Below are 26,201 nucleotides of genomic sequence, written 5' to 3' on the forward strand. Positions count from 1 at the left end.
AGTTCTCAGACTTAAGTTACTGTTTGCACAGAGGTTGCATTCATGGTGAGGGGTGTGGTCCTGTCCCTGGCTCTTTAATATATGGGAGGGGGGTATGATTATGGCTGTCACACCCTTAACAGATTAGCAGTAAAGCAGGGTTACACACAGCAGACTGGGATACTCTCAAGGTTCCTCCTCTGAAAAAGAGTAATGTGACTGGACCCTCATGGAAACCATCAACATCTGACTTCCAGATGTTCTCTTCTGTGCTTCTACAAAGAATGCATTCCATACAGATGCATCTATACTGTATCTCAACCTCCTTTTCCTCCCTTTTTCATTCTTCCCCTGAACACACACAATGAGAAAGCACTGTAAATAATACTGAACAACCACCACAGAGAGCTAACACTGCTCACGAGCCGTAGACACACAGACTATCAAAACAGACAGGATACGTGTCCAAACGTTAAGGACATACGGTATATGGAATGCAAATACAGCACTCAGCCAGATGTTCACCAACCCCAACACAAACGCATATCTGGTTCATTATGTAATTCTGGTATGGCAGCTTTGGTAATCTCTGACTTGATGTGGCTACATTCGTGCTGAAAAGTAAAGAAAAAGCAAGCCAGACAAACATGTAAAGTGAATACCTGGGGTAATTTCCTTTAAGTAGAGCACATTTTCAGTTCTGTGTGTGTGTGTGTGTGTGTGTGTGTGTGTGTGTGTGTGTGTGTGTGTGTGTGTGTTGATACTGTCATTACAGTGAGAGTGGCATTAGGTGTGCTGACACCACATGGCCCACCAGTGTGTGGTTTTGATGTATGATGCCTGAGACCTCTTCAACACACTCAGGGATAGACAGCCAGTTGCGTCAGCAGAACAATGAGCCTCACCACCCGACCCAACAGCCTGGTCTCCATGCCACGGCTAGGCTTCATGTCCAAGACAGAGAGGTAGGACTGCCATTTTTCATATATACCATCGTATAATTGGAGCATTCAACATTTATATTTGTTTAGGATGCATCTTCACAGTTATTCACAACACAAGGAAAGTGCACAATTCATTTGTTTTTGTGCAAGGCCTCTGGAGGCCATGATCATCATGATGCGTCATGGCACCTACCTCATCCATTGTACCATCACACTATTTCAGATATGTGCCCTTGAAGCAAAACCAAGTAGATACACAGAGCAAAGTCTAGAGGATCCAGGAGGATATGTCTCTGCTTACCTCTTCGGAGTAGAAGAGGATCGACTACTGTGTCTGGAACTCTGAGGCGTTGCCATTCTGTCCAGGCTCATTCCCCTTCAGCATAGCACCTGTAAGCAAATGTGGTCATTTATTATTTACAGAAATGTATTTCATGCATTTTACACAACCATTATAACAGCAACCATTCATTGGTTTAATAGTGGTGTTTGTTGTCGGACACACAGCACAATGTAAGCCACTCTCATATCACATAGCCATCGCAGTTTCCAGTCACTGTGGTTTGGAAATGGTCCGCTTTCTCTAATTTGCTGAGGTCTTTGCTATTGGGCCCAGACCTACATTACTCAAAGCTTGCAGATTTTTAACAGGACCAAGATTCCTAACAAATGTTGTGGTATTTATCCCACAAGTCAAAAGGTACGGTCACTGATTTTTTCATGCAGTTTTTTAAAAATGTTGTGACTGTTTATGATACATATTGGCCATTTGGTAGAGAGGTAACAACATGATACCAATACTCACTATATCTTATCTTTACATTAACCAAGCAACACCATTCTATCAACACAATGCAACCAGGCACTGTTGTATAGCACAGGATTCATGAATCGTTTTTCATCATTGATCTGCATCCAAGGCTTCTATTCTTGTCTTGTCTTTTTCTCCAAAGTAATTCAATTATCAATAACCCCCTATTTAAAATAGCTGCAGCTGGAGTGTGCCAATAGAATATTCTTATCTCTTAATTTCTTGGATGGCTGCCATCGAGTGACTCTACACTTTGAACACAAGCAAGGGCTGCTGCTCTTAAGTGCTCACAACTTTATTCTGCATTCTTTATTGATGTATCCCATTTAGATTATTCCATTTTTAAACCTGCAAGGCATGAGGGCCGGTCCTTATTCTAATCCATTTAGTTAATGACATCCTGCCGAACCATTTCATGTTTGATGTTTACAGTGGAGCACAATCAGCTAACACATAAGACTCAGTAATCTCTGTGGAGCAGCTTCATGTAACAGGTAGATTACATTAAATGCCTGGAAAGCTTTACAGTCTAAATGGATAAAGAAACAAGATTCAGTGCACAGGCACTGATAGTCATTTTGTGCTGTGGATAGTGTCCCATTTTGAGGGTCACTAAATATACATATAAGCGCTACAAGTTGATTTATTGTAAGAACTGGTTTAGCAACCAACACATATAGCCCAAAAATGCAAACATCGTATTTCCACTGGGCCACAGAATGCAAGACATATACAGACACAGCGTGTTAAACTGAGTCAAACAGTAGTGTAAAGATTAAAACATTTATACCTGATTTCATGTGATAATAAAACATGCATGCAATATTAAGTCTACCGTGACTACCAAACAGACAAGTGTTTGCCAGCATTATAAACAAGCAACTGGGGAGAGATTGTTTTGTTTTTGTTCCAGTGACCAATCACCAATTAGAAGTGGTTTATAAAGACCTCTAGACAATTTTCATCAGAAGTTAGAGAAATTCGTGGAAAAACAGACTGAATGTCAAACAACCCTTTGTTGATATTCTGGCTCATCTTGCTACTAGGCTTGAAAAGTTTGATCTACTGTCTATTTGGTGATTCCAGTTTTTGCGATGTGATCTAGTGGTTCCTCCACTCTCAGTATAATTTGAACTGAAGCTCATAATCCATGCCCACTGTCCCAGTTGGAATCCAGTGGAACACTTCCACACCACAATGAGGGTGGTGAGCGTGGGCTGGCTACACCAAAGTCACAAGAAGCAAAACCTCAGATCTCCCTTTACTAGTGTTCAAGTAAAAATGTTTTATTCTAGCAGAAATTAACAAAGGAAAAAATGACATTTGAGGAACTTTAGGTCAGATATTGAATGGTCTACATCAGTTTTTACAATGTCAGCTCCTCTCCCATGATGTTCATTGAAGTCTTTGCTACTGGGCCCAGTCCTAAATTCCTAAGGAGCAATTAGATGAGATGAACTCAGTGGCCTCCTAAAACTAGCCTACAGTTGTGGACAAAAATGCAATTCCAATGATGGCTACTATTGGGAATTATGGACATCAGCACTGTGCCTTTATTTAAATGCTATTTGGTGTCAAAAGCAGATAAATGTCAAATTAGCATTATTTGGTTAACATTTAGTTTATTAGTATTTTAACACTAAAAACGTCTTTCACATCTTTGGATGGTACATGTACAGAATTAAACCTCAACTTGAGAATCTTGCAAGAATGGAACATCATCAAGATAAATAATGTCAAAATATGAGAGTAATAATATGATTCCGGCTGAGCATGTTATGCAGAGGTGAGCTGTTCAGATCATTTATGAGGCCAGTATCACCTTGGTATTACACCAGAGCAAGCCTGGTGGAGAGGAGAGTGGTATAAAAGTATGGCATTACCAAGCAAAGGTGAAAGAAACCCACATAAAGCACACTGCTTGTTTAACAGGCAAAACCGGTGAAATCAAAGCTCTTAATTTGCAGCAGAATGTGCACATCATTGAATATATATTTTTTGTGTATAAGATACTGTATTTATCTTGCATTGTATTTGGACGATAAATATTGAAGTTCACTATATGTGGTCAAAGAAAGAATGAATATACTTAAAGAGCAGTTCTTGTTACAAAACCTAGAGCTTCTCTAGGTCAGCTTTTCTCAGTGTCTAGCAAAAAAGTCTAGCACTCCCCTGACTTCCTGGCTATGTCACCAAGTGTGGGGTTGGGCTAGGTGCATGAACAAAGAACACCTCTGTTTTATGCATGTCATTCTGAGGGTAGAATAACAGCTTGGCAGTGGTGAGTGTGTGTTTTAATTTAAGACCCTGTGAGGAGTTGAGAAGTACACTGGGCACTGGAAGCACATATATGCTCCTGAGAGTGAGAGAGTGTGCATGAGAGAATTCCATACCACTGCACCAGCAAAACTGAAACCATCGTCAAACATACTCTGCAAACCTCTATTCAAGCCTCCTACAGCAAGTTTTGCATGCATGAATATTGTTACACTGTAACAATGAATGCACTGTGGACACATACAAAGAAAAAGTTCAATTGTTACACAATATCCTTCTAAGTCTACATTTTTGGCACGTTGTTTAGCATTTACCACACAATGTTAACATTCAGAGGCAAACAATAATTGTCTATGGACTTCATTGCGTGTGGTTTAGCAAAAGTGCATTTTTGAACTTCTAACTGAGTGGGAGACCATTAAACATGTTCAGACTGACTAAAACCACTAACAGCACAATAATTGCGACTTGAGGCCAAAAACACAAAACTATCAATACTTCAACAAAAATCTCTTTTCAACAAACAGCCAAAAAGTAATAAAGCAAAAGCCTTTGAAAATATGAAAAAGTTATGAGATAGTAGGAAAAACTTACTCACCATGGCTTTGAGTGTAAAGTTTTACTCTTATGGTCAAGGGTAAAAGAAGTTTTCATAATAGAGAAGATGAATAAAAAATGTATCTCAGTAATCTGCTGGGCCAGAGAGGTGAAGTGATGATAAAGAATGATGCCTTGATACTAGACATGATGTGGTCGCATTCTAATCCAATAGGGATAATTAGTAGGATGTCCCTATGCAGGCACTGGACCAGTCTGAAGACACGACTCAGAGTCTGGGAAACTGGCTGCCCTGCTCCCAGTCCCAGTTTAGAGCATTCCTGTCCTGCTCTGAGTGGGCAGGCTCGGTGGCCTGGCCTACACATGGGCCAGTCTGAGTCAGCTGTTACATGCATATACAGCAGGCATCAGCACTGACTACTGACCACCATGTCAAAGAATCTGACATGCTAGAAAACCCAAGCCATAGCCCTGGGCCAGTAAGAGCATGCTGGCAAAAGTCATCACCACAAACTTCAATACATGCGAAACACAAGGCGACCCCTATAGAGTATAGACCCCAGACACACTATCTGAAGTCTGCTCATAACAAAGTGGCTCTAAAAGCAGTGCATTCCTCTGATAATACTGCTAGAGTTATTTTGGGTTGGCTTTGCCTGCTGGTGACACAGGGCAAACCAATCCCAGAGGGGAATTTTCCAGTTCATGCTATATAATTATCTGTAAATGGCAAATGCATAAAACAGGGCTGAGTCTTATGAAAGTGACTGTGGAGATTTCCAGAGTCTTACTGGCTGGGAGAAGTTAATCAGGCGTTCAAGGGTGTTGCCACAACCATTTCAAGGGACTAGTGGTTATGACTTCTCCTGACGCAGATCTGAGACACTTTATTTTTCATCATGACACGCGAAGGAATTTTCACAAACAATTAGCTCTGTGGCAGAAAACATGCATTATATAAACCATTATACATGGGAATGTGTGTCAAAATACACATTTTAAATAATTACCACACAAATGTCCCATACCTAAACCTGTACCATATACGTACTTAAGGCACAGGAAGTGTTAAACCCTCCTGTATCTTTCTAGTAATTGTACTCAAGAAATTAATCACTGTCTAAGTTACAGACTTATGATTTAATCCAATTGAAATTTCAGAAGTTATTTTAAAAGTTTGTATTGAAATACATTTACATATATATCATGCCACTCAAAATTAGTATCCTTGCCTGAGAAAGCTCAGGATGTGTTATATTTTGGTATGCACATAAAATGGCATGCCATGATGTTGACACTGCATGGTCTAAATCTGGGTTGAAACTGAAATGGCAACAATGTCATGATTTATTAACTCCTCCACCACCCACACATAGGCTCAAACTCGGGCTGTCAGAAAGATGTGTTTCTGAAGAAGGTGGAGCTCAATCATTTCCGACATTGCAGTAAAAGACCAGGATCCCATCAGTGGAAGTGACAGCCTCTACTGTCAACTCAGGCTTACACAATCAACCTGCATCCATGCACAAACACTCACTCAAAATGGCACTCTTTATTCATTACACACAAAATGCTGGTATGGAACATCATAGATGCACACTGTGCCGAGACATACTGTACGTGTACTCTTCTTATTAGCAGTATGGGAAAATTGTGACATTGACAATTTTCCCATACTGCTAATAAGAGGACAAGTGTGCAGAACAGAATTTGTTTGTTTAATCACCTCTCACAGAGACAGGATTATTAAGGAAATGTAATATAATATTGGTCCAAATCCCACAAATAACATAGATATCACTCCAACCACAGTTTGTGTCTTTTATTCATGTTTGCCTAACAATTTAATAAGCCTTTCCTCTGACTACTAGAACCACAATGATTTTCTATTGAATCAAAGCCGTCTGTTTTTTCCCCCTAAAAAGGGGCATTACCTTTTGATGACGCAAACCCCACAGCAGTAGCGGTGTCTCATTTCTTAGGGGAATTATTTTCACCCCTACCCCTCACCACTCTGTTTAGGTCTAGAAGGTAAGAATGAGAAATGTGATTGGTGCTTGCTTATTAGTCTACTGTAAATAATGATACAATGCCTTCTGAACTGCACTCAATGTTTGCCTATGTGTTTCTGCAGTGTCTTTCAAACCCAGAGCTAATAAATATCATCAACCGAAAGTGCAGTGTGGAAGAGAGCACATTTCTCCATGAAATTCAACTAAATGGCTGTGTTTAGGGTCTGTTTTCCAGGAAGGCTACATCTCACAATACAGTAAGAGAGCAGGTTTGGATGTTGTGGAGAGTACAGCACAGTCTTTAAAGCTTCCATCTTTGTGTTGAGAACATCTGAGATAATGAGCCTATCAGTCAGCACAGTGGTGCATTGGCCATCACCCAAAAAGAGACAAATCCAGATAAGTTGCTGTATTTGTGGGCAGATGGACCGTCAAAACTAAGTGTACCACTGTGTATAAAGTGTGGCAGGCAGGCAAGCAGGGCCATATTTCTTTCCAGTATCCGAATGAGGCCTCTCTCCACTTTCTGTCAGTCTAACCACCCTGTTGAAACTTAGGCCTAATCCTAAATCAGCAGTTCCAGGGTAGGTCACCTGTCACAGAACAGACCTGGCTACACTTGATGCAGAAACCGTGAGACTTCCACCCTTTCTCTTACAGTAAGTTCACAGTAGTGCAGACTGTCATTGTAGAAACATCCTACAAACTATAGTTTATCAATTTATGCAATTAAAGTTTTCCTTGACTGACCACATCCTCTGAACATGAACATGTTCAATGTAGCCTAGCGTGTATGAACACGTCAGTAGTTCTTCCTTAACACCAGTAACCCAACTTTGGTAGCATTTATTAATGCAGCACGTTGAAAAGTAAATTACCTAATTGGCCATGTCAGTTGAGTTGTATTGCTTGTTCTTCTGACTGATGCTCTCTGGCTTTAGTTTTTTGCGAGTTCATTCTGTGTCCTCGTATGGTGAGATACGAGCTTGAAAGGGATTTCCAGTTAGTCTAGAAACTGCGAGTAGGCTATTGACCAAGCCAAGGCACAACAGCATGGATTTTTTCCATGTGTCGACACGGAGAAGGACAGCTTTTTGGACGATGGCGCTTCATCTGGACTGGCTGACGTATCAACACTCACGAGATGTTGCTGTGTAGCTAAGGAATAATACAATTTTAAAATACAAGTCATGACACCTTAATGCTTAAGGGAAAACGGCCGATGAGGTGTCCCGATATTAAATTAGCGTACTGGACGAGGCGGAGGCAGTTTCACCACAAAGCATGTTGCCCAGAAATCAAGAACGACAGATTAATTCGCACATCCAATGTCCTGTCCTGGGTACCCAAGACTATGCTAGAGCATAGGCTACCTCATCTAGGTTTGCTAGTATCAAATGCGTTTATCTTGCCTATATATGGACTCAGCTATGAGCCAGGCCTGTAATGGGCAGCAGCCTGCATCTGACAGTAAGTAAACTAAATCATACATTTTACATTTTATTCAATTAATACTTGAACAGTTCATACTTAACAAAAATGACTAGGTAGCCTAGTCTGACGTGGCCTATGCTAGTTTTTTCATCAAATTCATATGAAAAACATGGGAGACACTTTTAGGACCTTGTATTATTATTATTCAATTTCAGATCCATTCCTCTGGTGTGATGCCAAGTTAACAGCATCAGCTATCTGAGTCACTGTCAAGGTCCATCATCACAGAAGTTAAGTGTTGGTGTTTTCGAACAAAACAAGGTAAGCTTATCTTTGTTATATGAGAGAATGAAGGAATCCTTTGAATTTGGAGCCTAGAGGTGAATGCTTTAAAGGGGGATCAATGATGGCAGGCACTGTTGTGGCAGCATGTTGAAAGGATCACCCTGATTGATGGAGGTTCAAAAAAGGGTCCTCATCCCTGGAGAGCCTGCTTGACAGGCTTGTTGAAATCATTGGAGACCAGTTCAAGGATCTGAGAATAGGTGTTCTAACAGCTGCAGAGCTGGGTTGCTTTAGTAATTGGCCACAGTTGATGGGGAAAATTTATATCAAGTTCACTCAAATTTGTAGGCAGAAAATCAGTCAGTGTTCAGCATATGAAACATGATAAGTTTTGGATTTGGTTGATGCAGGACCTGATCCAGACTATGAACCACAAACTGTATCATGTCACATCGTCAGCAATCATCAGCAATGTTCATGATGTCTAAACCAAAGATCCTGCTTTATCAACCATCTCCGTCTAAACTATTTCTCTCACCTCTTATCATCATTGATATGTTCTATTTTATTGTTTAGGTCACTAAATGAATAGTTTTACATTTTGTCCTTGAACTTAAGATGGTTAAATGAATCCTTGTTTACTACACTGTTACTAAGGTCATATTTCAAGTTCACGTCCAGAAAAGGTGTAGGAAAAAGTAATTGAAGGATGAGCCAATATTTAGCCAACGCACACCAGAAAGGTAGCCAGTGTGTTGTTGTCACACAGGAGGAATATAGCCTGCTTTACACAGCGAGAGGAGAGAAGAGGAGACATCAGAAATCCAGTCAGCCAGGTAGAGGGAAATGGTCCATGACATTTTAAGTGCATTTTTCCTTTGTAAGCATTTGGCGGATGCTGGGAATCTCAAAAAAGATAATGATGCACCTGCCCCTGATTTTGCGAAACCTACCCCGCCTCCTTCAGTCTCTCCCCCTGGGTATGTGTGTGTGTGTGTTTTTGCCTCCTCCACCCATGCAACAGTTCATGATTTCACATGTATAAAATAATAGGGCTGAAATAAATCATGTCCATTTTACAGTAACATTTGAACAATACTGCTTAAAGCTTATTTTTTATGAAAAGAAGCTAGAATGTCAGCCATAATAAGGATAGGATATTCTTGTATTGTGATTGGATGGATGAATGGTTAATGGTGGACCAGCCTTGATATAAATGTCCATATGTAAGGTTAAATGTTTGTTGTCTCCTGCCCATTCCTTATGTAACACTCACTGAATGAGATCATAGCAGGTCAGATTACACAGGGAGGTTAGAGGTGCTGTGGTCTCACTCTGTCCATATAGACCCTGATAAACAAACAAATATCCACTACAGACAAAGCACACAGACACACATTTGTGTATGTGTAAGAGGCTTATTTGACATGGCTATCTAAAGGCTAGTTGTATACAAGCAAGCTAAGCTGTGAATCGATTAGTATGTAAACTGTACAACATTTCCTAAGCTGTGATCCTTGGCCCATACACAACCAGCTAAGAGCATTTAATAGATCTACCCATAATCCTCCTTATTCCACCACTTAAACTAATTTAAGATTATGCATTAGAGAATCATCAAATCTGTTAAAAAATTAACACTGCACAAACTAAATCCTTTAGGTGAGGCAATAGAAGCATATAACCCCTGATACTGTCCTGTTGTTGAATGAAATTAGTGTGTTATGCTCTCGTTGCCATACCTTCATAAGAGGTGATCAGCCAAATAAAAATCCCCATGCATTAGTAGGCCAGAGGAGCTGTCTCGTTGTGCCGCAGAGGAAGTTTACACAGAGAGTAAAGTCTCAGAGTAGTTAAGTCCTTTGAAGGAGCCGGTTGTACTGTGAGGATGTGGTTACAAGTCTGCCTGCTTAGGGCTTGAGCTGGATCCTGAGGTTCTCCTGTCCAATGGGAGCGTATATGTTGTACCCAGCACGCCTCTCCATGTGGAACTCCAGCCGGCTAACAGCCAAAGATGGTGTTAATAATAAATGAAGCCGAAAGAGACACCACATAACACACATGGCCAGGTAAGATGAGCGCTTAGTCTCACCTGTTCACTGGAGAAAAGAACATGGCTTCTATTCAGTAACAATTCTAAACATTCAGGCCAGTATGTGTAAAGCTGCTTATAGAAATTGACTTGATTAAGAAAAAAAGATTGATATTTTAAAGATTGATATTTAGAATTTTGGATGTAGTGTTACACCTCGTCTTTGATCGTTCAATTTAACATTTGACCTTTTAAAGTTGTTTTTTATATAATTAATTTTTAATAATGCCTTTGATTTTGTTGTATTATACATGGTTGTATGAAGGGCAGTGGTGGTGTTGGCAGCAGTAGTTCAGGAGGCAGAGCGCATGTTCAGTTTGGGCCTGACTCCTTTGGGTTGTATGTTGCAGAACCCACAACAAGGCACATGCAATGTCTCCCCGTTTATAGTGTCAACAGCAGGTACACAAGGTATTCTCAGTGTTGGCATATTATTTCTAAATGTTGCTATTATTTCATCAGTGATTTAGCAGTGATCTTAAGATTTTCTGTTCATAAAATCTCAGGGTCAGTGCCAATTTATGTTGTGGTTATCTCATCTCTTTGTTCTAATATTGTATTAACTTTTTTCAAGACCCCCACTTCCTGTGTGCGAGAATTTACTACCTACAATTCATTCCTCTCTCATACCCACTGTCACCTCTCATGCAAACGGGTGCCCCTCTCATCACATAAATCTGTTCCACCAGACAGGTTTAGAACTGGCCTCAGTTTCATCAGTTACATCAGTTACATCATGCTATTGTTCAGCACTAAGTGAAGAACCAGGGTTAGAGCAAAGGCCAGTGTCTTTGATGTTTGAGGGTATGGATATGAAGAAAGGGGTTAGGAGAATAGGGTAGAGGGAGTTGGAAGCAGTGACTCATGTGCATTCAACATCCACAGCTGGTTGGTATTAAAGGGGAGTGTTTGGGGTCCAGATCTGAGATCAGCGCCCAGATCTGGACCCTCTCGGCATACCAGGGAACCCAGGCAGCACTTCAGCTGTGCTCAAGAATGTGCTAGGTGTTCCCACTTCAATATTTTTCTAGGTCTGGGACAAGACGTAGACTTTAAGATAAGTCTATGTTTCCTGTGAAGTTGCTGATGGGTTTCTTAGAGAAAATGGGCCCTGAAGATTGAACACATTGCCCACATTCTTTCTGCGGTCCCTTTTTGAGGGTATGCGCTATTATAATGAGTGTGTAGCCTTATTAGTTCATAAAAGCATGTGTGAGCCATTTGTTTAGATATAAATATAATCTGTAAGACTGTTGTTGCTAAAAGTTCTCAAGGGGCCATGGGGGAGGTGGAGACAGAGGGAAAGTGAGGTCTTGAGGGTCAAGCAAACAAGGGAAAAGAAGAGTAGGCATGGAGGACCTGGGAAAGGGTCAAGGCCCCCTAAGGAACAATCCTAACGTGAACCATACTCACTAACTTTTGTACCAAATACCACCTCTACACTTCTGAGTTATTCAAAAGTGAAATTCTGAATCCCCACTCTATTCAGAAACCTCAGGAAGTCTTCAATGTAAATTATTACCGTTTGGGGTACCTCAATGTAACATTGAGCAACACTCCTACCACTCCTACTTTTAGGATTCCTAACGGTTGTCAATCAGAAAATTGCACAGCATTGTAGGATTAAATGTAGTTCCTAAACTTTAGAGAGGTTATAGGAGAAAGCAATGAGGAATAATACCAAATCTGTGACACCCTTGATAAAGTAGAATACACACCACAAGCATGAACGAAGCGTAAATTAATCAATTTGCACTGCCTCCGTCTCTGACATGACATAACAATGTGTAACAATATGTTCTCCTCTCCTTTTGACGGATGGAATGCATACAGTACTCACTGCAAAAACTGCTTTGAGAGACTTACCCAGCATTTTTTCGTAAAATAATTTGACTTAATTTAAGAAGAGTTGGACTTATTTTCAGACATCTCATCTTGAAAACAAATAAATTTGTTTGCCAGTGCATTTTGTCCTAAAACCAAGCAAATGATGGAATTCTGTCTCATCAGACAGGCAGCTGAAAAACACCTTAAAACAATTCTAGTGTACATTGGCATTTAGTTAAACAAATCAAAACATTCTAAAACTTCTGCTGCTGTAAACAAATGTTTATAAATAATTTAAAGCATGTAATGACGCTCTTTTGCAAGTATTGAATAAAATAAATGGGTATTTGTATGGTTTGACAGGAATCTACATGGCGTCACCAATTGGAACATTGTCACAGCATAGGCATTAGGACAGGCTGACTTGTCCACTATATCCAATCATGTTGGCCATAGAAAATGAGAACATTCAGTGTTTGAGTCCTTTCTCTAAAAAGTACACTGTACCTATTGCTTTTAAACAAGTAATGTTTCACTTTACTTATTTACTCTCTGTGGAAAGTAATTTGTACCACTATTCATTACTTTGGCATTACTCCACATCACAACAGATGCATTGTCAGTGTATAACATTTACCTTATGTAGTGTTGTGTTGACTGCACCTCTCTAGTCTGGTTAAAACTAAACTCATTCACTTAGTGAATAGAGTCTGGACACTCACGATTGGGAAACCTTTCCAATACCAGCATGGTGACGGAATGTAGACATAGCGTTATCTTTGAAATCATTGGTCCAGCCTAACCAATCACTATTAAGGGATTCCTATGTTACTTCCTACTTCGCCTAAATTTTACAAACTGACAATAACCAGCATTGGCAGTCAGGAAACAATTTATGTGGGCCTACCTTTGCTGTAAATAAATGTACAGATTCTTCCGACTGCAGTTTTTGATGTTTGCAGGCGTTGCTACTATCGTTTACAACAGCCACTTTCGATTTCAAAACTATAACGTCATCCACTCTCATCGCTGATTGAGCAGGTTATCTGCCAACCAAAGGAAACATTAGTAAATTATGGTGTTCCAGACGTATCTCCCTGAAATGAGATCTTGGTGGGCATGCACAGGCTAGTGCGGCTCAGCCCTGCACTCGAACCCACAACTTGCAGCGCAAGCTAGCAAGTGACTTACAACCCATAGACCAGCATCTCTTGCTAGCACGTCTCTTAAGGCATCTGGAGTGAGGTTAACACAATCACATTGCATGCATCACTATGCATTCTGCATAGCTACGTACCAGCTGGCTACCGTTACACTAACCCCCCCAAACCTTACTCCCATCCGGGTCCCAGCACCAATGTAACCTGCACTGTGTCGACCGCGCAGCTCAGCCCAGACTCGAACCTGCAACTTGCAGCACCTAGGATTGAGAGTGGAGTGCACTAGCAAGTGAACTAACTAAATCCAAACTAACTGATGACCTCAAAAACTACCAGACACTCCTGACCTCCTTCTCAGCCAGCATCACTGCTGCTAAGACGGCTTTCTACAATGACAAAATAAACAGCGCTACAGACACTCGAAAACTTTTCTCAGAACCTTCTGGATCCAAATCAGTCTGGGTTCAAAAGCGGCCACTCTACCGAAACGGCTCTGCTGTCTGTAACAGAAGCCTTAAAAGAAGCCAGGGCGACCGCTCGGTCATCAGTACTCATTCTGCTTGACCTATCGGCTGCCTTTGACACGGTTAATCACCGCATCCTTCTCGCTATACTTGCTAAAATGGGAATCTCCGGTTCTGCTCTCTCCTGGTTTGAATCCTACCTCACAGGACGCTCGTTTAACATATCATGGCTTGGTCAGCTATCTGCACCTCACCATCTCACCACAGGGGTCCCCCAGGGCTCAGTGCTGGGCCCCCTTCTCTTTGCTATCTACACCACCTCCTTGGGACAGACTATCCGTTCACATGGCTTCTCATACCACTGCTATGCAGACGACACACAGCTCTATCTGTCCTTTCCACCTGATGACCCCACGGTTTCAACACGGATCTCGGATTGCCTCTCAGACATAGCTACATGGATGAAGGCACACCACCTCCAGCTGAACCTCTCAAAGACTGAACTGCTGCTCCTCCCAGCTAAACCTACCATACACCACAACATCAACATCAAATTTGACTCCCTGTCTGTTTCACCTACCAGGACTGCAAGAAATCTAGGAGTTGTTCTAGACAACCAAGTAAACTTCTCAGATCATGTTGCCTCAGTCGCCCGGTCATGCCGTTTTGCACTCTACAACATACGGAAAATCAGGACCTACTTGACTCAAGATGCTACCCAACTTCTGGTTCAGGCAATAGTCATCTCATGACTCGACTACTGCAACGCCCTCCTGACAGGTCTCCCAGCCTGCGCAGTGAAACCACTTCAGATGATCCAGAACGCGGCGGCACGCCTGGTCTACAACCAACCCAAAAGGGCACATGTTACCCCGCTGCTCATCCAGCTACACTGGCTACCTATGGCGGCCCGCATCAAATTCAAGGCTCTAACACTTGCCTACAAAGTAGTCTCTGGTTCTGCTCCCACCTACTTGAATGCCCTCATACAGACATCGCTACCTCCAGACCGCTAAGCTCCCTCAGGCGAAACGACGCCTAGCTCTACCACCAGTATGCTCAGGCCAATCCAAACTTTTCTCATCTGTGTTCCTCGTTGGTGGAACACACTGCCAGTTCCTACAAGGGCAGGGACATCCCTCTCCATTTTCAAAAAACTTCTGAAGACCCAGCTCTTTAGAGAACATCTCCTCTCATAGCAACACTTACAACAAGTCTTGCTGATCCTAGCACTCACCAGCCGTCTTAAACTGACACGTAACTGTTAAAAACAGCACTCACTGATGCAATTATTTTTACTGTACTCTAATGTTTTTTAAATTGTCCTAAAATTGTTGAGAATTGCTCTAAAACTTAAACTGTTTACCATGTTGTTAGTTGCTTTGGCTAAAAAAGCGTCAGCCAAATGTAATGTAATGCAATGTAATGTAATGTAATGAGCTAAACCCCATTTGTTCTAGCGTAATACATCTCTTAAGGCATCGGGAGTGAGGTTTACACAATGTGTAGCATGACACATACATTATACCCACATATCAACACAATTCCCTACTCAAATAAGGAGACAAGTTCTATCTTTCATACTCTTCTACATAGTACTACAATGCCAATAGTTAGTGAAAACCAACTACAATGCCTACAGTTGTGCCACAACCTTTCTGTTATACACTTCTTTAACATTCTCTCTACACACATTAGACTGTCAGCCACTGCTCCTCTCATGTTCAACACTATTTCACTTCTAAACTAGAATTGTTGAATATTTTAGTATAATGTTAATTTACTAATAAGTATGCTGTCTGACATGCTAACATGTTCCAATTTGTCAGACCTGTGAAGTATGAATACAATATTAGATATACTTAAGTAAACCTACCCTTATCAATATACCCCTAGGGTCAAGTCAACCATTAGCACATAAACAGCTGTAGAAAATTTATTTCAGCCTCTGCTAGAGAAAAACATTGCCGGTTCCAGCTGGAAGCCCAGGGACAGAATGGACACACTGTCTGATTGCAGCCTGGACTATGAGGCCAGAAAAAAGGCATGACCTCCCCGCTCCTCTTGAGTTACACTGATACAGAGAAACACTGGTCTTCGACTTTTGGCTGACCCAGGATATGAAAAACAAACAACAGGTTAAGGGTAATTTAGTGTTGCTACTTTGGCATCCTTTGAACCTGTAACACTATAGCACTACGTAGGAAGAGAGCTGGATTTCCTTGTTATAAATGATGGCTGTATAAACATATTCAGCATGAAAAGTTAGCCTAACCTCAGAATTTTGTTGTCCTACTGCCCATTAGGCCTAGTGGCTTTTCATTGGAACAGTGAATGTTAAAATAGTCTTGAACAAGCTTCAAATTAGGGCACAAGTGAGGACAAACTTGTCTGTCAAACCACACTGTCTGAATAGGAAAATGTTTATTATATTCATGATTCAAGTTTGTAATATGAAACTTTGAAACTTTAAAGAAAAGAATACTTTCTTATTCATGCTCTACCCATAGAACATTTCCACATGATCAGTTGCGTTGTGTTCTGCCAAAAAGTCTAGAGTGTCAGTAGAAAGGCAGAGTGAGAGGAACCCATCACATTGTCATACGAGTCTAATGAAGTGACACTCTGATTCCAGCAGGGTATTTCCATTTTGTATGGTTCCAATAAGTGGCATCCTGCCTCAACCATGTTTTTCATTGGAGTTCAATCTGAAGAGTGAACCTTCACATTTACCACACACAAAAGATGCTCAGAAATGAATAGACATGCTTACAGCAATACATCAGCATTTTCAGTACAATCAGCAGCAGTAACATCATTTGGGGTCCATTTTCATAGACAAATGGCCTCCTCAATTATATGCACATCTCAAAGAGAAGGCAGGCAAAAAATTGCCTTAGCGGTTAGATGTGCGGACTTGACTGAAAGAAATACAAAGGCCCTTTTCTGTGAGGGCACAGAAGTGTAACCAGATCTCCTTATTTTGCTTTCTATTTAGATGAATTCTGGTGAGGGGAGGCATGCAGTGAGGGCACTAATAGTGAGAACGGGGAGCCCCCAGTGAAACGAGCTAATCTAGAGATCTATCATTAGTGAAACGAGCTAATCTAGAGATCTATCATTAGTGGTGGAAGCTCTTCAATCACTGCCTGGCTGAGCTGCTGTCAGTCATTAGCTAACCAAACACACCCCGAGCATAAATCTATTCTTAGGAAAAAGTTTAAACAAACTGAATTTTTGTGTCTAAGTTTGGAAAGCATTGTGAAATCTGATAAACTATCTAAAAACTGTATTTGAATGTCCTAGTGGGATGAAAAGGGAATAGTCTTTTCTTATTGAGTGAATGAAAGTTGCCACTCCCCATTCTGTAAAATTATTTTTATGAAGCAGCTTAAAAATGTCATGCATAGAAAATAATTTTACATTGATATGATCTTCTTGCCTTCCCAGTAGTTTGGCAACCTGACTTATTTTAGAATCAATATGGTGTTGTCCAAATGCCACTAAGGCACTCATGCCTGTAGTGGCAGCCAAGTCTTTTCTGTGGATGCAGTGGTGTGGCAGTCAGAGGCACCTGACAGCTTCCATTGTAAACTCGCTAAGTTTCCATGCCTGGGCTCTGACTTCAAAACTGCAAACTTACGTGACCAGAGGTCTTTCAAGAAGCCAGAAAAAAAGAGCCAGATGTCCTCCAGACGGTAAATAGCAAGAGTATTTACTTGACCTACCCCAGCATTTACGAAGCGTCACAAACTCGATGCATTCCCACGGGTGTTCATCGTCAACAAAGTAACGTCTCCTCTCTCGTGATCACAAATGAAGGCTCTGAAGCTCACTCTAGTTACTGTTCCGAGACTAGAGTGTCCTCAGAATTTTCCTTTTGGAGGTAAAGCTCCCAACCCTCTCTCTCTCTCTCTTTCTGTCAGACAGGCAGCTGAGCATAGTTTCAGCTGGGCTACAGTCCAAACAGACATGAAACTATTCTTATTTCTGTCTGCCATTTGAGAAGTTAGGGCTGTACTTTTGGAGAGATTCTGTGGTCAAGCATGTAATTACACAGTGACCAGTTATGGTAAAATGTAATTGTAGACCTCATCAGTTCCTAGCCTGAGTGCCAGAAGAACTAGGTAGAGAACGTTTTAAAAGTCCCACAAAAGCAAGACAGACCACATAAATAAATAAGGCACTGGGGTCCAGATGTGGGCCAGGGGGGAGGAGAGTGAGGGAGAACTGGGGGGGAGGTGAGAGTGTGCTGATGGGGGAACAGAAAGCCATATGTCAGAATCGCCACCACAGCAGAATGAAATCATATTTCTGACACGGCAAAAGAGCGTGTTTACCTTTGCGTAGAAGTCACAGGAGAGCTATGGGAAGGATGTTGTCTGAGTGTATGTTATTCCTGGATCCTGACAGGGAAACTTTCAAAGCTTCTCATTTCACCTCAGTGTTAGGAATGGGTAAGAAATCTCCTTGAAGGCTTACAGGATTTTAAAAAAGCAAACAGTAAGTATATTTATGTATATACAAAGAAAAAAGCACGTGCTACGAGGATTTAAGTTACTGGGACATAACGCGACCACTGCCAGCAAAATGTTTTGACATTTTTAAAGCCTTGTAAGATCCTTAGTACTCCTCAATATTTCCAGTCTCAGTATTCACATCACAGAAGCATTTTTGAGAGTTTCCTTTACACAGATAATTTAGATTAAGGAGATTATGTTTTTCGTTTGGTGTATAGTTAAATGTTTTCATAAAGTCACATAACACTGTCTTGTATGTCTTTACATTTGCAGATTATAGGATAGCTAAAAGTAAAAGGGTAACTGAAGGTCCTGAATGGGAAAGTAAGCTTCTAGCGCACCACCATCTTATTTTCAGCTGAAATGACCAAATATCTCCCAGCTGTTCACCATTAAGGCTGGTTTTTTCCCTTGCTGGCAAAGAGAGCACATTGCAAAGGGAGAGAGAGAGACACAAACCAACCAAAACAAGCCCATGACTTCCAGTCTCCCACAATTATCAAAATATGGAGAGGTTTTCCATCTTGCAGGAAAAGTTTCCATATGAGTCAAAAAGTGTTACAGGCTGCATAACTGATGTAGTCCAATGGGGGACAAACAACACACAGAAGAGGATCAAGTTAGGGTAAAGGTTTGCATGGACTGAAAATATCTAGATGAAGATGGAGGGAGAGATCCACAGCAATATCAGCACTCTGAGGCCTAGCCCAAACGCTGTGTTTCTTAATAACAGTTGATTTCACAGTGGTTGAGATCAACCTTATAATTTAGCCGTCCTCCTCAGGCAGGAGCGTTATGCCTCTGAATATGTTGAAACTTGCTTCGATTCAGTAGTGATTTAGTCACATTTCAAGACCATTTTGGCAGCTTTAATAAGAACCATGTCACTTGTGCCTAGAGGGATTTGTTGGCTTTGTTCAGCTTTGTTCATTGTTTTACTGCCTGCCCTCCTGACTGTGAGGGATTACCCAGTCTTGGGTTCCTCTTTTTCACAGTTGACTTGCACATCAATTTTTAGATGTCCAGTTGTCCATACAATTCTGTTAAGCTGCAAATTCATTCAGATGCAGAAGTTTTCATTAACCTAAATGGTGCACTTACAGTACTTACTAAATTTAGAGTTACAGAGTTAAAACATCTAGTACCCAGGTTGTTATGTAAACAAGGTCTTCTCTAGATCCTAGGATTGGTGTTCTGAGGAACTCACAAATGCCCCCTGTTGGAGGATGACTGTATGACGGCCAGTCCATATTTCCATGGTAAAGTAATAAAAAAGTTATCTTGTTCTACTATTATATAGTTCTGTTTTTCAATGGATTCAATCTGAAACACACCATAGCAGTAAATGTGACATTTTATCAATATCCAGTGGTGGAAAACTAATTAGTCTGTAATAACAGTATGCTTCCTGAATCAATTCAGTAATTGGTGTAAAATGTGGTCTTGTCTTTGGGCTCATTTATTTCAAACTGAATTGCCTAATCATAATGACATTTAGACTTGGTTGTATATCTCACAGACCACAAAAATGCTCTCAGTCTCAGTCAGAACTACAATACAATTTTACCATTCTGTTAAAAGCTGAACACGCAGCTAAGATGTGACACAGGATGTGTACAGTATATCAGACACATTATAAATCTGTGAAAGAATCTGGAGAGAATAGAAATAACTGCTTCTAGAATTTCTTTCCCTAAATTGTATCATTTAGCATTTCTAATACATTCATGCTGAATGCTTTATTAGAAATCTATACCTTACATTTGAATTCATTATTTCCATTTAGATTCATATTCCCTCCAACACCATCTTTTTTGCAAGAGATTTACTGCATGATAAGGTGTGAACTATTGCACTATGGCAGTGCACCAGTTGTGTTGCAAACTATAGAAAGAAATACACTTTGTCTTAAATCTCAAGAACAACACATGTACCCCGACCCAAATGTATCTAAAATACGTTTTAATCTTGCTGAAATTCACAGTCATTACAATATTAATATCATGAATGTCTCGTCTTCTGTCTTCAAAGTACAGGAACAGACTGTACAATCATGTCATGTAAATGTTTTACATCAAGGCACAAGACACAGCCATCGAGAGGGAGCCTTGGATAGGCTGAACTTTAATGTTGTCCCCGAGGTATGGCAGCACTGCTGGGACATGGAGAGAGGGGTGGGGGGTGGGGGTATGATACATAAGTACTCTATGCCGAAGAAAGGAAATAAACACTGCTTTTCTATTTTATTGAAAATCAATGTCATATCAAAAAATAAGATATATTTTCCTCCATTGTTTTGAAGGGCGGTGGGGCTAGTCGTCTGATGTACATAGCAAAAGTAATGTTTTTTTTCTCGTCTTTTTGCATGATTGCCAAAAGCAAAATGGGAGGGTTATAACATCAAGAGAGCATATGAGAGTCATGTCATGGCCTGGGAGCCGCTCTTCTGTTGACGGGGAGGATGAATGTGGTGGCTGTCATATTTTTTTTTTCTGCCTAGATTGGACATGATGTCATCTTGTTGAGAAGGGTCAACCTCTGCGGTAGAAGAGGAGGGGAATAGAGTGGTTAATGTGGAGCCCCCTGAATGGAGTGGGCTGTAGTGACATCAAGAGACATTACTCATCTATGCTGAGTAGGTATCATAATGCCTACAAAAGTCCCAACTGTTCCAGCTGAGAGTTAGGTGACAACCCAATGATCCATCTCACTAGATTGCATACATGCAAAGGCAGAAGCACAGGGAGACCTATTCACCCTTTCCCTGAAGGCTGGTGGAATGTTCACATCTGGATGTGTCTCCTCCGTCGGCCGAACGCATGGGCACCCACGTTGGTGGGGACAAAACTGCTGCTGGTGATGCCCCCCGACCTGCTCAGGAAGTCCGCCAGGCGGTGAGTCACGCAGGTGGCAGTGTTGCACGCTCGCTTCTGTGCTGTAACGCTGCTTTAGGAGACACAGGGACATGTTAAACAGGTGCCATTCACACGTCACTCAACCTGATCACATACATGCACACTCACACACACGCTGACACGGTCTCATGCATTAGGTGTTTCTCTCACTCCCCCAGCTCACACATACACATACAAAACAAATATAGCCATACTGCACTTGTGAATTCACAGTATAAAGTGTGAACAGCATTAAAACATATATTCATTTACAAATATGTATGATTGATTAATGCAGTGTGCAATGAAATAACTTGTAATTTCATTTTGTTAAGCATCTTACCTCTGGTGATGTTTATGTTCATTGTGTGTTTGTATTTAGGAATTACCTTTTTGTTTAATTTACAGTAAATGAGCTACTTTAGGTTTTTGTTAAACATATGAATAAAAAACAAAAAAGCTTCCTGATATAAAAATAAGTTTATTAAACAAATAAAAAACGGCAACACATGAAAGAACCATCGTTTTTGTTTAATTAGACTATGACTGCTGCATTTAATTGATGATGCCTTTAACCACGGCATCCAAGGAGGGAATTTAATATTCACTTGAAAATTAATTACATCTAGAAAAAAAATATGATTCTCTGAGATAAAGATAAAGAAACATTCTAAATAATTTTGCACATTTTTTGCTGTCCAAACAAAAAAAAGAGAATCAAAGGGATCTGTAGAGGATGACTCTGAATTGAAAGAGGGGGATTTCTCTGAAGTCAACCAAGCAGGCAGTATCCACATGCACCAAGACCACTGAGTAAGGAACGAACACACAGGGGGATAGGCAGGGGGGTGGGGGGAGAGGGGTTAGATGGAATCCAGCTCCAGGTTGCTGGCGTAATGGTTGCTGTCGGGTAGGCTGCGTTTCTTGCCGGGGGTGCCGGCGCCCACGTCCGTGCGAGGGTACGATTGTATTTTGTGCAGCTCCTGGGACAGTTTGCCCAGTGCGCAGGTGCTGAGATTGGAGCAGCGCTTGGACAGGGGTCTGTCCCAGCTGTGGGGAGAGACAACATGCAGAGACAGGCTCACAGAACTGAGAAGCATGCGGGAATCATGCCAACTACACCCCCCACCCCCACACACTACACCCCTGCACCACATCATACCACCACCACCATCTTCATCGTCATCATTCCCCTGCTCTCATGCATTCCAAACAGGAACAGAAATTCATTCCGTGTCCTACCAATTTATTTTGAAGGTAAAAGTTTTGAATGGCTAAATGTATTATTCATGCTTTTCTGTAAATTATCACATGCTCTTGCATTCCACCTTCATTTCCCAAATTAATTTAACATTTGCAAATGCAAATTTTCCTGATACCATGCAAATCATAACATGGTCATGCTTTATTATAGTAAATCATTCAAGGTTTGCTATGTCATCAGACAGGCAAGCGGGTTCTTGCAAATTGGTCTTGGACTAAATAAAATCATCATGCGAAACACAAAAGAGAATGAAAAAGAATTTGTGTTTTTAATTTAAACTCTTTTCAGAGGAAGTGAAAAAATTCACCGACTACTGTAGCAGAGCACATACCTCAGGTCTCAAAATTAGGGACAGGAAACACTGCTCAGCAGCGCTAAAGGGAGCTGTATTATTGATCCAATTCATTTAAAGTGAGTGTTTTTCTCATATAGTATAAAATTAACCTTCTATTTTATGTGGCAAAATGTATACATTAGGAGGGAAAATGGCAAAAAGATATTATGTAGATATGTACCTATTTCCTTCATTCACTTGCTGTTCCAGCTCCTCTGCTGTCATCTGCACAAACTCATTGACAATGGCGTTTAGTAACCGCCGCGCTTCATAGTCTGTCAGCGTGACCCGTTCTGTCAGAGACTCTAAACCAGGTCTGCAAAGAGGAATCCATAGCAGTCAGAGACCAGGGCAGACCAGTGACAAAATGGCAAACCATGAGTTCTTGAAACAATGGATGTCTGATGGCACACAGGCAAGAAAGCAATTACATCTGCACTGGGGAAGGGAAGCTGGCCAAAACAGAATATGCTTTGGGTACTCACCCTAAAAGGCTGGGAGGGGTTTGAGTGGAATATATAGATTTTATGAGTGTGTGTGCTTATGATATGTGAATGCAGGGGTGACCTTTTTTCCACGCTTTGCATGATAGTTCTACTTGACATGGATTTGGAACCATATAATCTTATAATATAATTATAATCTGTTAATTGCAACTCTTTTATTAGATTAACGCAGGCATTACTTTGTCCATCAGAGAGGTTGGTAAATTGATTCAGTGGATTAACCTAGCTCAACATAGGTGTCACATTCTTTCCCACATTCATCTGAGTTGTACTAAGTGGCCTCTCTGGCTTCAGAACTGCAGGTACAGTATATCTCACCTGGCAGGAGCTGCTTGGGAGCTGTACATCTGGCAAATAACCAGGGCATAAGCAACAAGAAAGGCAGAGATCTTCAACATAAACATGGTTTCCTACAGCAAAGAAAATGTCAGAAATAATATAAACAGTGTCAGTTTGTAAAATTGTAACCAACAGAAAATGTATATATATAAATGGACTCGCAGTCAAGACCTGAACTGACTATTGGTGTGCCCCTAAAGAATAGCAGTAAAATAAGACAATCAAACAGAAGTTGTAGGTAAATAGCAAACCTGGGCCAGCGAGAAATGATCAATTCATCTTAAATTAAATAAACCACAGTCAGCTATTAACTGTCCCCTAGTGCAGATATCTCTATCTCTGTCTCTTCCTCTGTCACACACACGCAGGCATGCGCGCACACACACATACACACACCACACCAGCCTTTAAACAGTTTGAGTCTCCACAACAACATCTGCAGCCCATAGTTAATAACAGCAATGGGATTTGTAGATGGGATAGTCCAAGAGAGCACCAGGGCTGAATGGATCGGGGGTCCAGTGAGCCCCACCACCCCAATGACAACAACAACCCCCCTCCCCTCCCCTGAGACCAAGTGCATTAGTGTAATGAGCTGCCACCACACTCCCATGGACAGCCAAGGGAGATAATCACTCTATGTCTCCTTCAGAAAGCCTCCACACGCAAACTCCTCTCCCTCTCTCGCTCTCCTGTTCATCTCGGCCACACAGCACAAGCTGGCCGCCAGCTCTGACCCCTCTGTCCACTCCTCAATCCAATTAAAGCCATCTCATCACCACTGCTGTCCTGAGGCTGGTCCCATTTCCCATCTGAATCGGAGCTAAAAGATACTGTCAGAACAGACTTTGCCTTTCCCCAGTCACACTGAGTGCATCCTGTCAACAACCGCAAAAAAAACCCTCTCAACTTACCTTGAAAATTGCTGGGTCTTCCTGCACAAAAATATACACCGTAGGTGAATTGATAAATTTGTATGAAACACTGAGTGGACTTCTTCCAACTTGGAGACCAACTCTTGACTCTGTTGCATGCAGCCACAATGTACAAGCCTATATATCCACCACTAGGATTTGTGTATTGACTGTGTAGGTGTTTAATTATATCCCATCAGCCAATCATCCTGCACAGATACTCCAGCCAGCCAATGTGAAGCCATCCTGGGTTTCTGGCAAACTAATAAGTCCTACGGCTTCGCAATGACGTCATGTTGGAGCCACTAAGTGCTCCATTCACAAAATCCACCACTCCGTTGGAGCATTTGATACCTAAATTAACATTGATGTCATTAATTAAATGGGACCAAATCAAGTGAATGGCCACCATGTCTATCCCTGGTAATTAATATTTTATGGGCTTCCAAAAATGTGTAGCAGGATACATTTTCAGATGACAAATCATGAAGGCTGCAGACTTGCTGGCAGAGCCATCTACTGGTCAAATAATCACGTCATGCTTTTCAAATACTCAACACAATACACACAATACTCGTTTATAGCAGTGTCCAACTCTCTTTTCTCAATAGACAGTGTTATTGTGCTATTTTAGAGTGAATATGAAGCTGCTTAAGGTTGAAATACTAAAATTGTGTGGTATCTGAAAATAGAGTGATTTTAATTTACTAATTTAATTTTAAATAAAATGAAGAGACAATTGCTTGTATTACACAGATGGAACACATTGAGATGTCCCTCACTCTCTGCGTCCCCCATGTCAAAATATGTATGTACTTATAGCTCAGAATGGTCCGATTGGCATAATTCAATGCATGTGTCTCATGTGTCTGCATTAGACAATTTTCCCCAATATTTGTTTGTTTTCATTTCTGTTAATAGATTATGTTTATATGTTATATTACATAGGTATGTTTATACAGCTCAAGTTCTATGGCCTCAGGCCTGCATCAGAGAGGAGCTCTTTGAGCTTTTTATTGCTACTGAGCATCAGGCTTCATGGATGGCAGAGGAGCTAAATCATCTCGCAGGGACCCGCTGGGGAGAAGTGATGCTTTTGTCTGTCTGTGTTACATTTGCATTTACATGTAATAGTTTAGCAGACACTTTTATCTTAAGCGACTTACAAAATGAGGGATTAATGCATTCAAGCTCCATTGCAAAGGATACCCTAGATAACAATAAATAGTACTACAATAAATACTACTAGTTTGAGTGCAGAAGTACTAGAAAAAGTACTAGAAAAAGAAAGAGGGAAGAATAAGGAAGTGTAAGTGCATATACTGTAGGTTTGTTGGGTTAGATGGGTTAGGAGAGGAGTGCACAGCAATGCCAGACAACATCCTTGGAGGAATATAGAAGACAACGGGTGACATAAGCCTTTATGAGAGCATTTAGGTATACGTGGGAGCAGACCCAGCAATCACTTTGTAGGCAAGCGTCACTGACTTGAATTTCACGCCGGCTGCTAGGGGTAGCCAGTGGAGTTTTAGCCAGCTAAAAATAGCAATTCAAGATTTGCTTGTGTGGCCATAATGTCCTGTTGAA

The 26,201-nt window shown here is 41.1% G+C and overlaps 2 protein-coding genes across 4 annotated transcripts in view; both read right to left on the reverse strand.

Moving 5' to 3' along the window:
* Positions 1 to 17,749, reverse strand: part of LOC125303581 (protein inscuteable homolog) — a 39,393-nt gene extending 21,644 nt beyond the window's left edge. The window contains exons 1-2 of the mRNA XM_048257398.1: positions 17,572 to 17,749; positions 1,225 to 1,313 (exon numbers count right to left, since the gene is read on the reverse strand). Of these exons, the coding sequence (XP_048113355.1) occupies positions 1,225 to 1,295 (71 nt within the window). The 5' untranslated portion in view covers positions 1,296 to 1,313; positions 17,572 to 17,749. The remainder of the gene's footprint in view (positions 1 to 1,224; positions 1,314 to 17,571) is intronic.
* A 2,559-nt stretch (positions 17,750 to 20,308) lies between these two features.
* On the reverse strand, positions 20,309 to 24,755 carry LOC125302887 (calcitonin gene-related peptide-like). Of its 3 annotated transcripts, none has more exons than XM_048256222.1 (5): positions 24,615 to 24,752; positions 23,680 to 23,771; positions 23,037 to 23,171; positions 21,121 to 21,306; positions 20,309 to 20,901 (listed from the first exon to the last, which is right to left on the reverse strand). In XM_048256222.1, exons 2-4 carry the CDS (start codon positions 23,763 to 23,765, stop codon positions 21,147 to 21,149), a joined length of 381 nt encoding a protein of 126 aa, XP_048112179.1. In that variant the 5' UTR covers positions 23,766 to 23,771; positions 24,615 to 24,752; the 3' UTR covers positions 20,309 to 20,901; positions 21,121 to 21,146. The 3 variants fall into 3 exon arrangements, with proteins under 3 accessions (XP_048112179.1, XP_048112178.1, XP_048112176.1); XM_048256221.1 differs by having other exon boundaries at positions 21,121 to 21,309; XM_048256219.1 differs by lacking the exons at positions 20,309 to 20,901; positions 21,121 to 21,306 and adding an exon at positions 21,719 to 22,307 and having other exon boundaries at positions 24,615 to 24,755.
* Between the last annotated feature and the right edge of the window lie 1,446 nt (positions 24,756 to 26,201).

Source organism: Alosa alosa, chromosome 11, assembly GCF_017589495.1.
Source record: "Alosa alosa isolate M-15738 ecotype Scorff River chromosome 11, AALO_Geno_1.1, whole genome shotgun sequence".
Lineage (NCBI taxonomy): Eukaryota > Metazoa > Chordata > Actinopteri > Clupeiformes > Clupeidae > Alosa > Alosa alosa.

Excerpts from the sequence above, each read along its gene's own strand:
- LOC125302887 (XM_048256219.1), bottom strand. The coding sequence starts at position 23,765 with ATGTTTATGTTGAAGATCTCTGCCTTTCTTGTTGCTTATGCCCTGGTT. Across the intron at positions 23,172-23,679 it reads TCCCAAGCAGCTCCTGCCAG|ACCTGGTTTAGAGTCTCTGA; the intron begins GTGAGATATACT and ends TCCTCTTTGCAG. Across the intron at positions 22,308-23,036 it reads CAAGTGAATGAAGGAAATAG|CTGGGACAGACCCCTGTCCA; the intron begins GTACATATCTAC and ends CTCTCCCCACAG.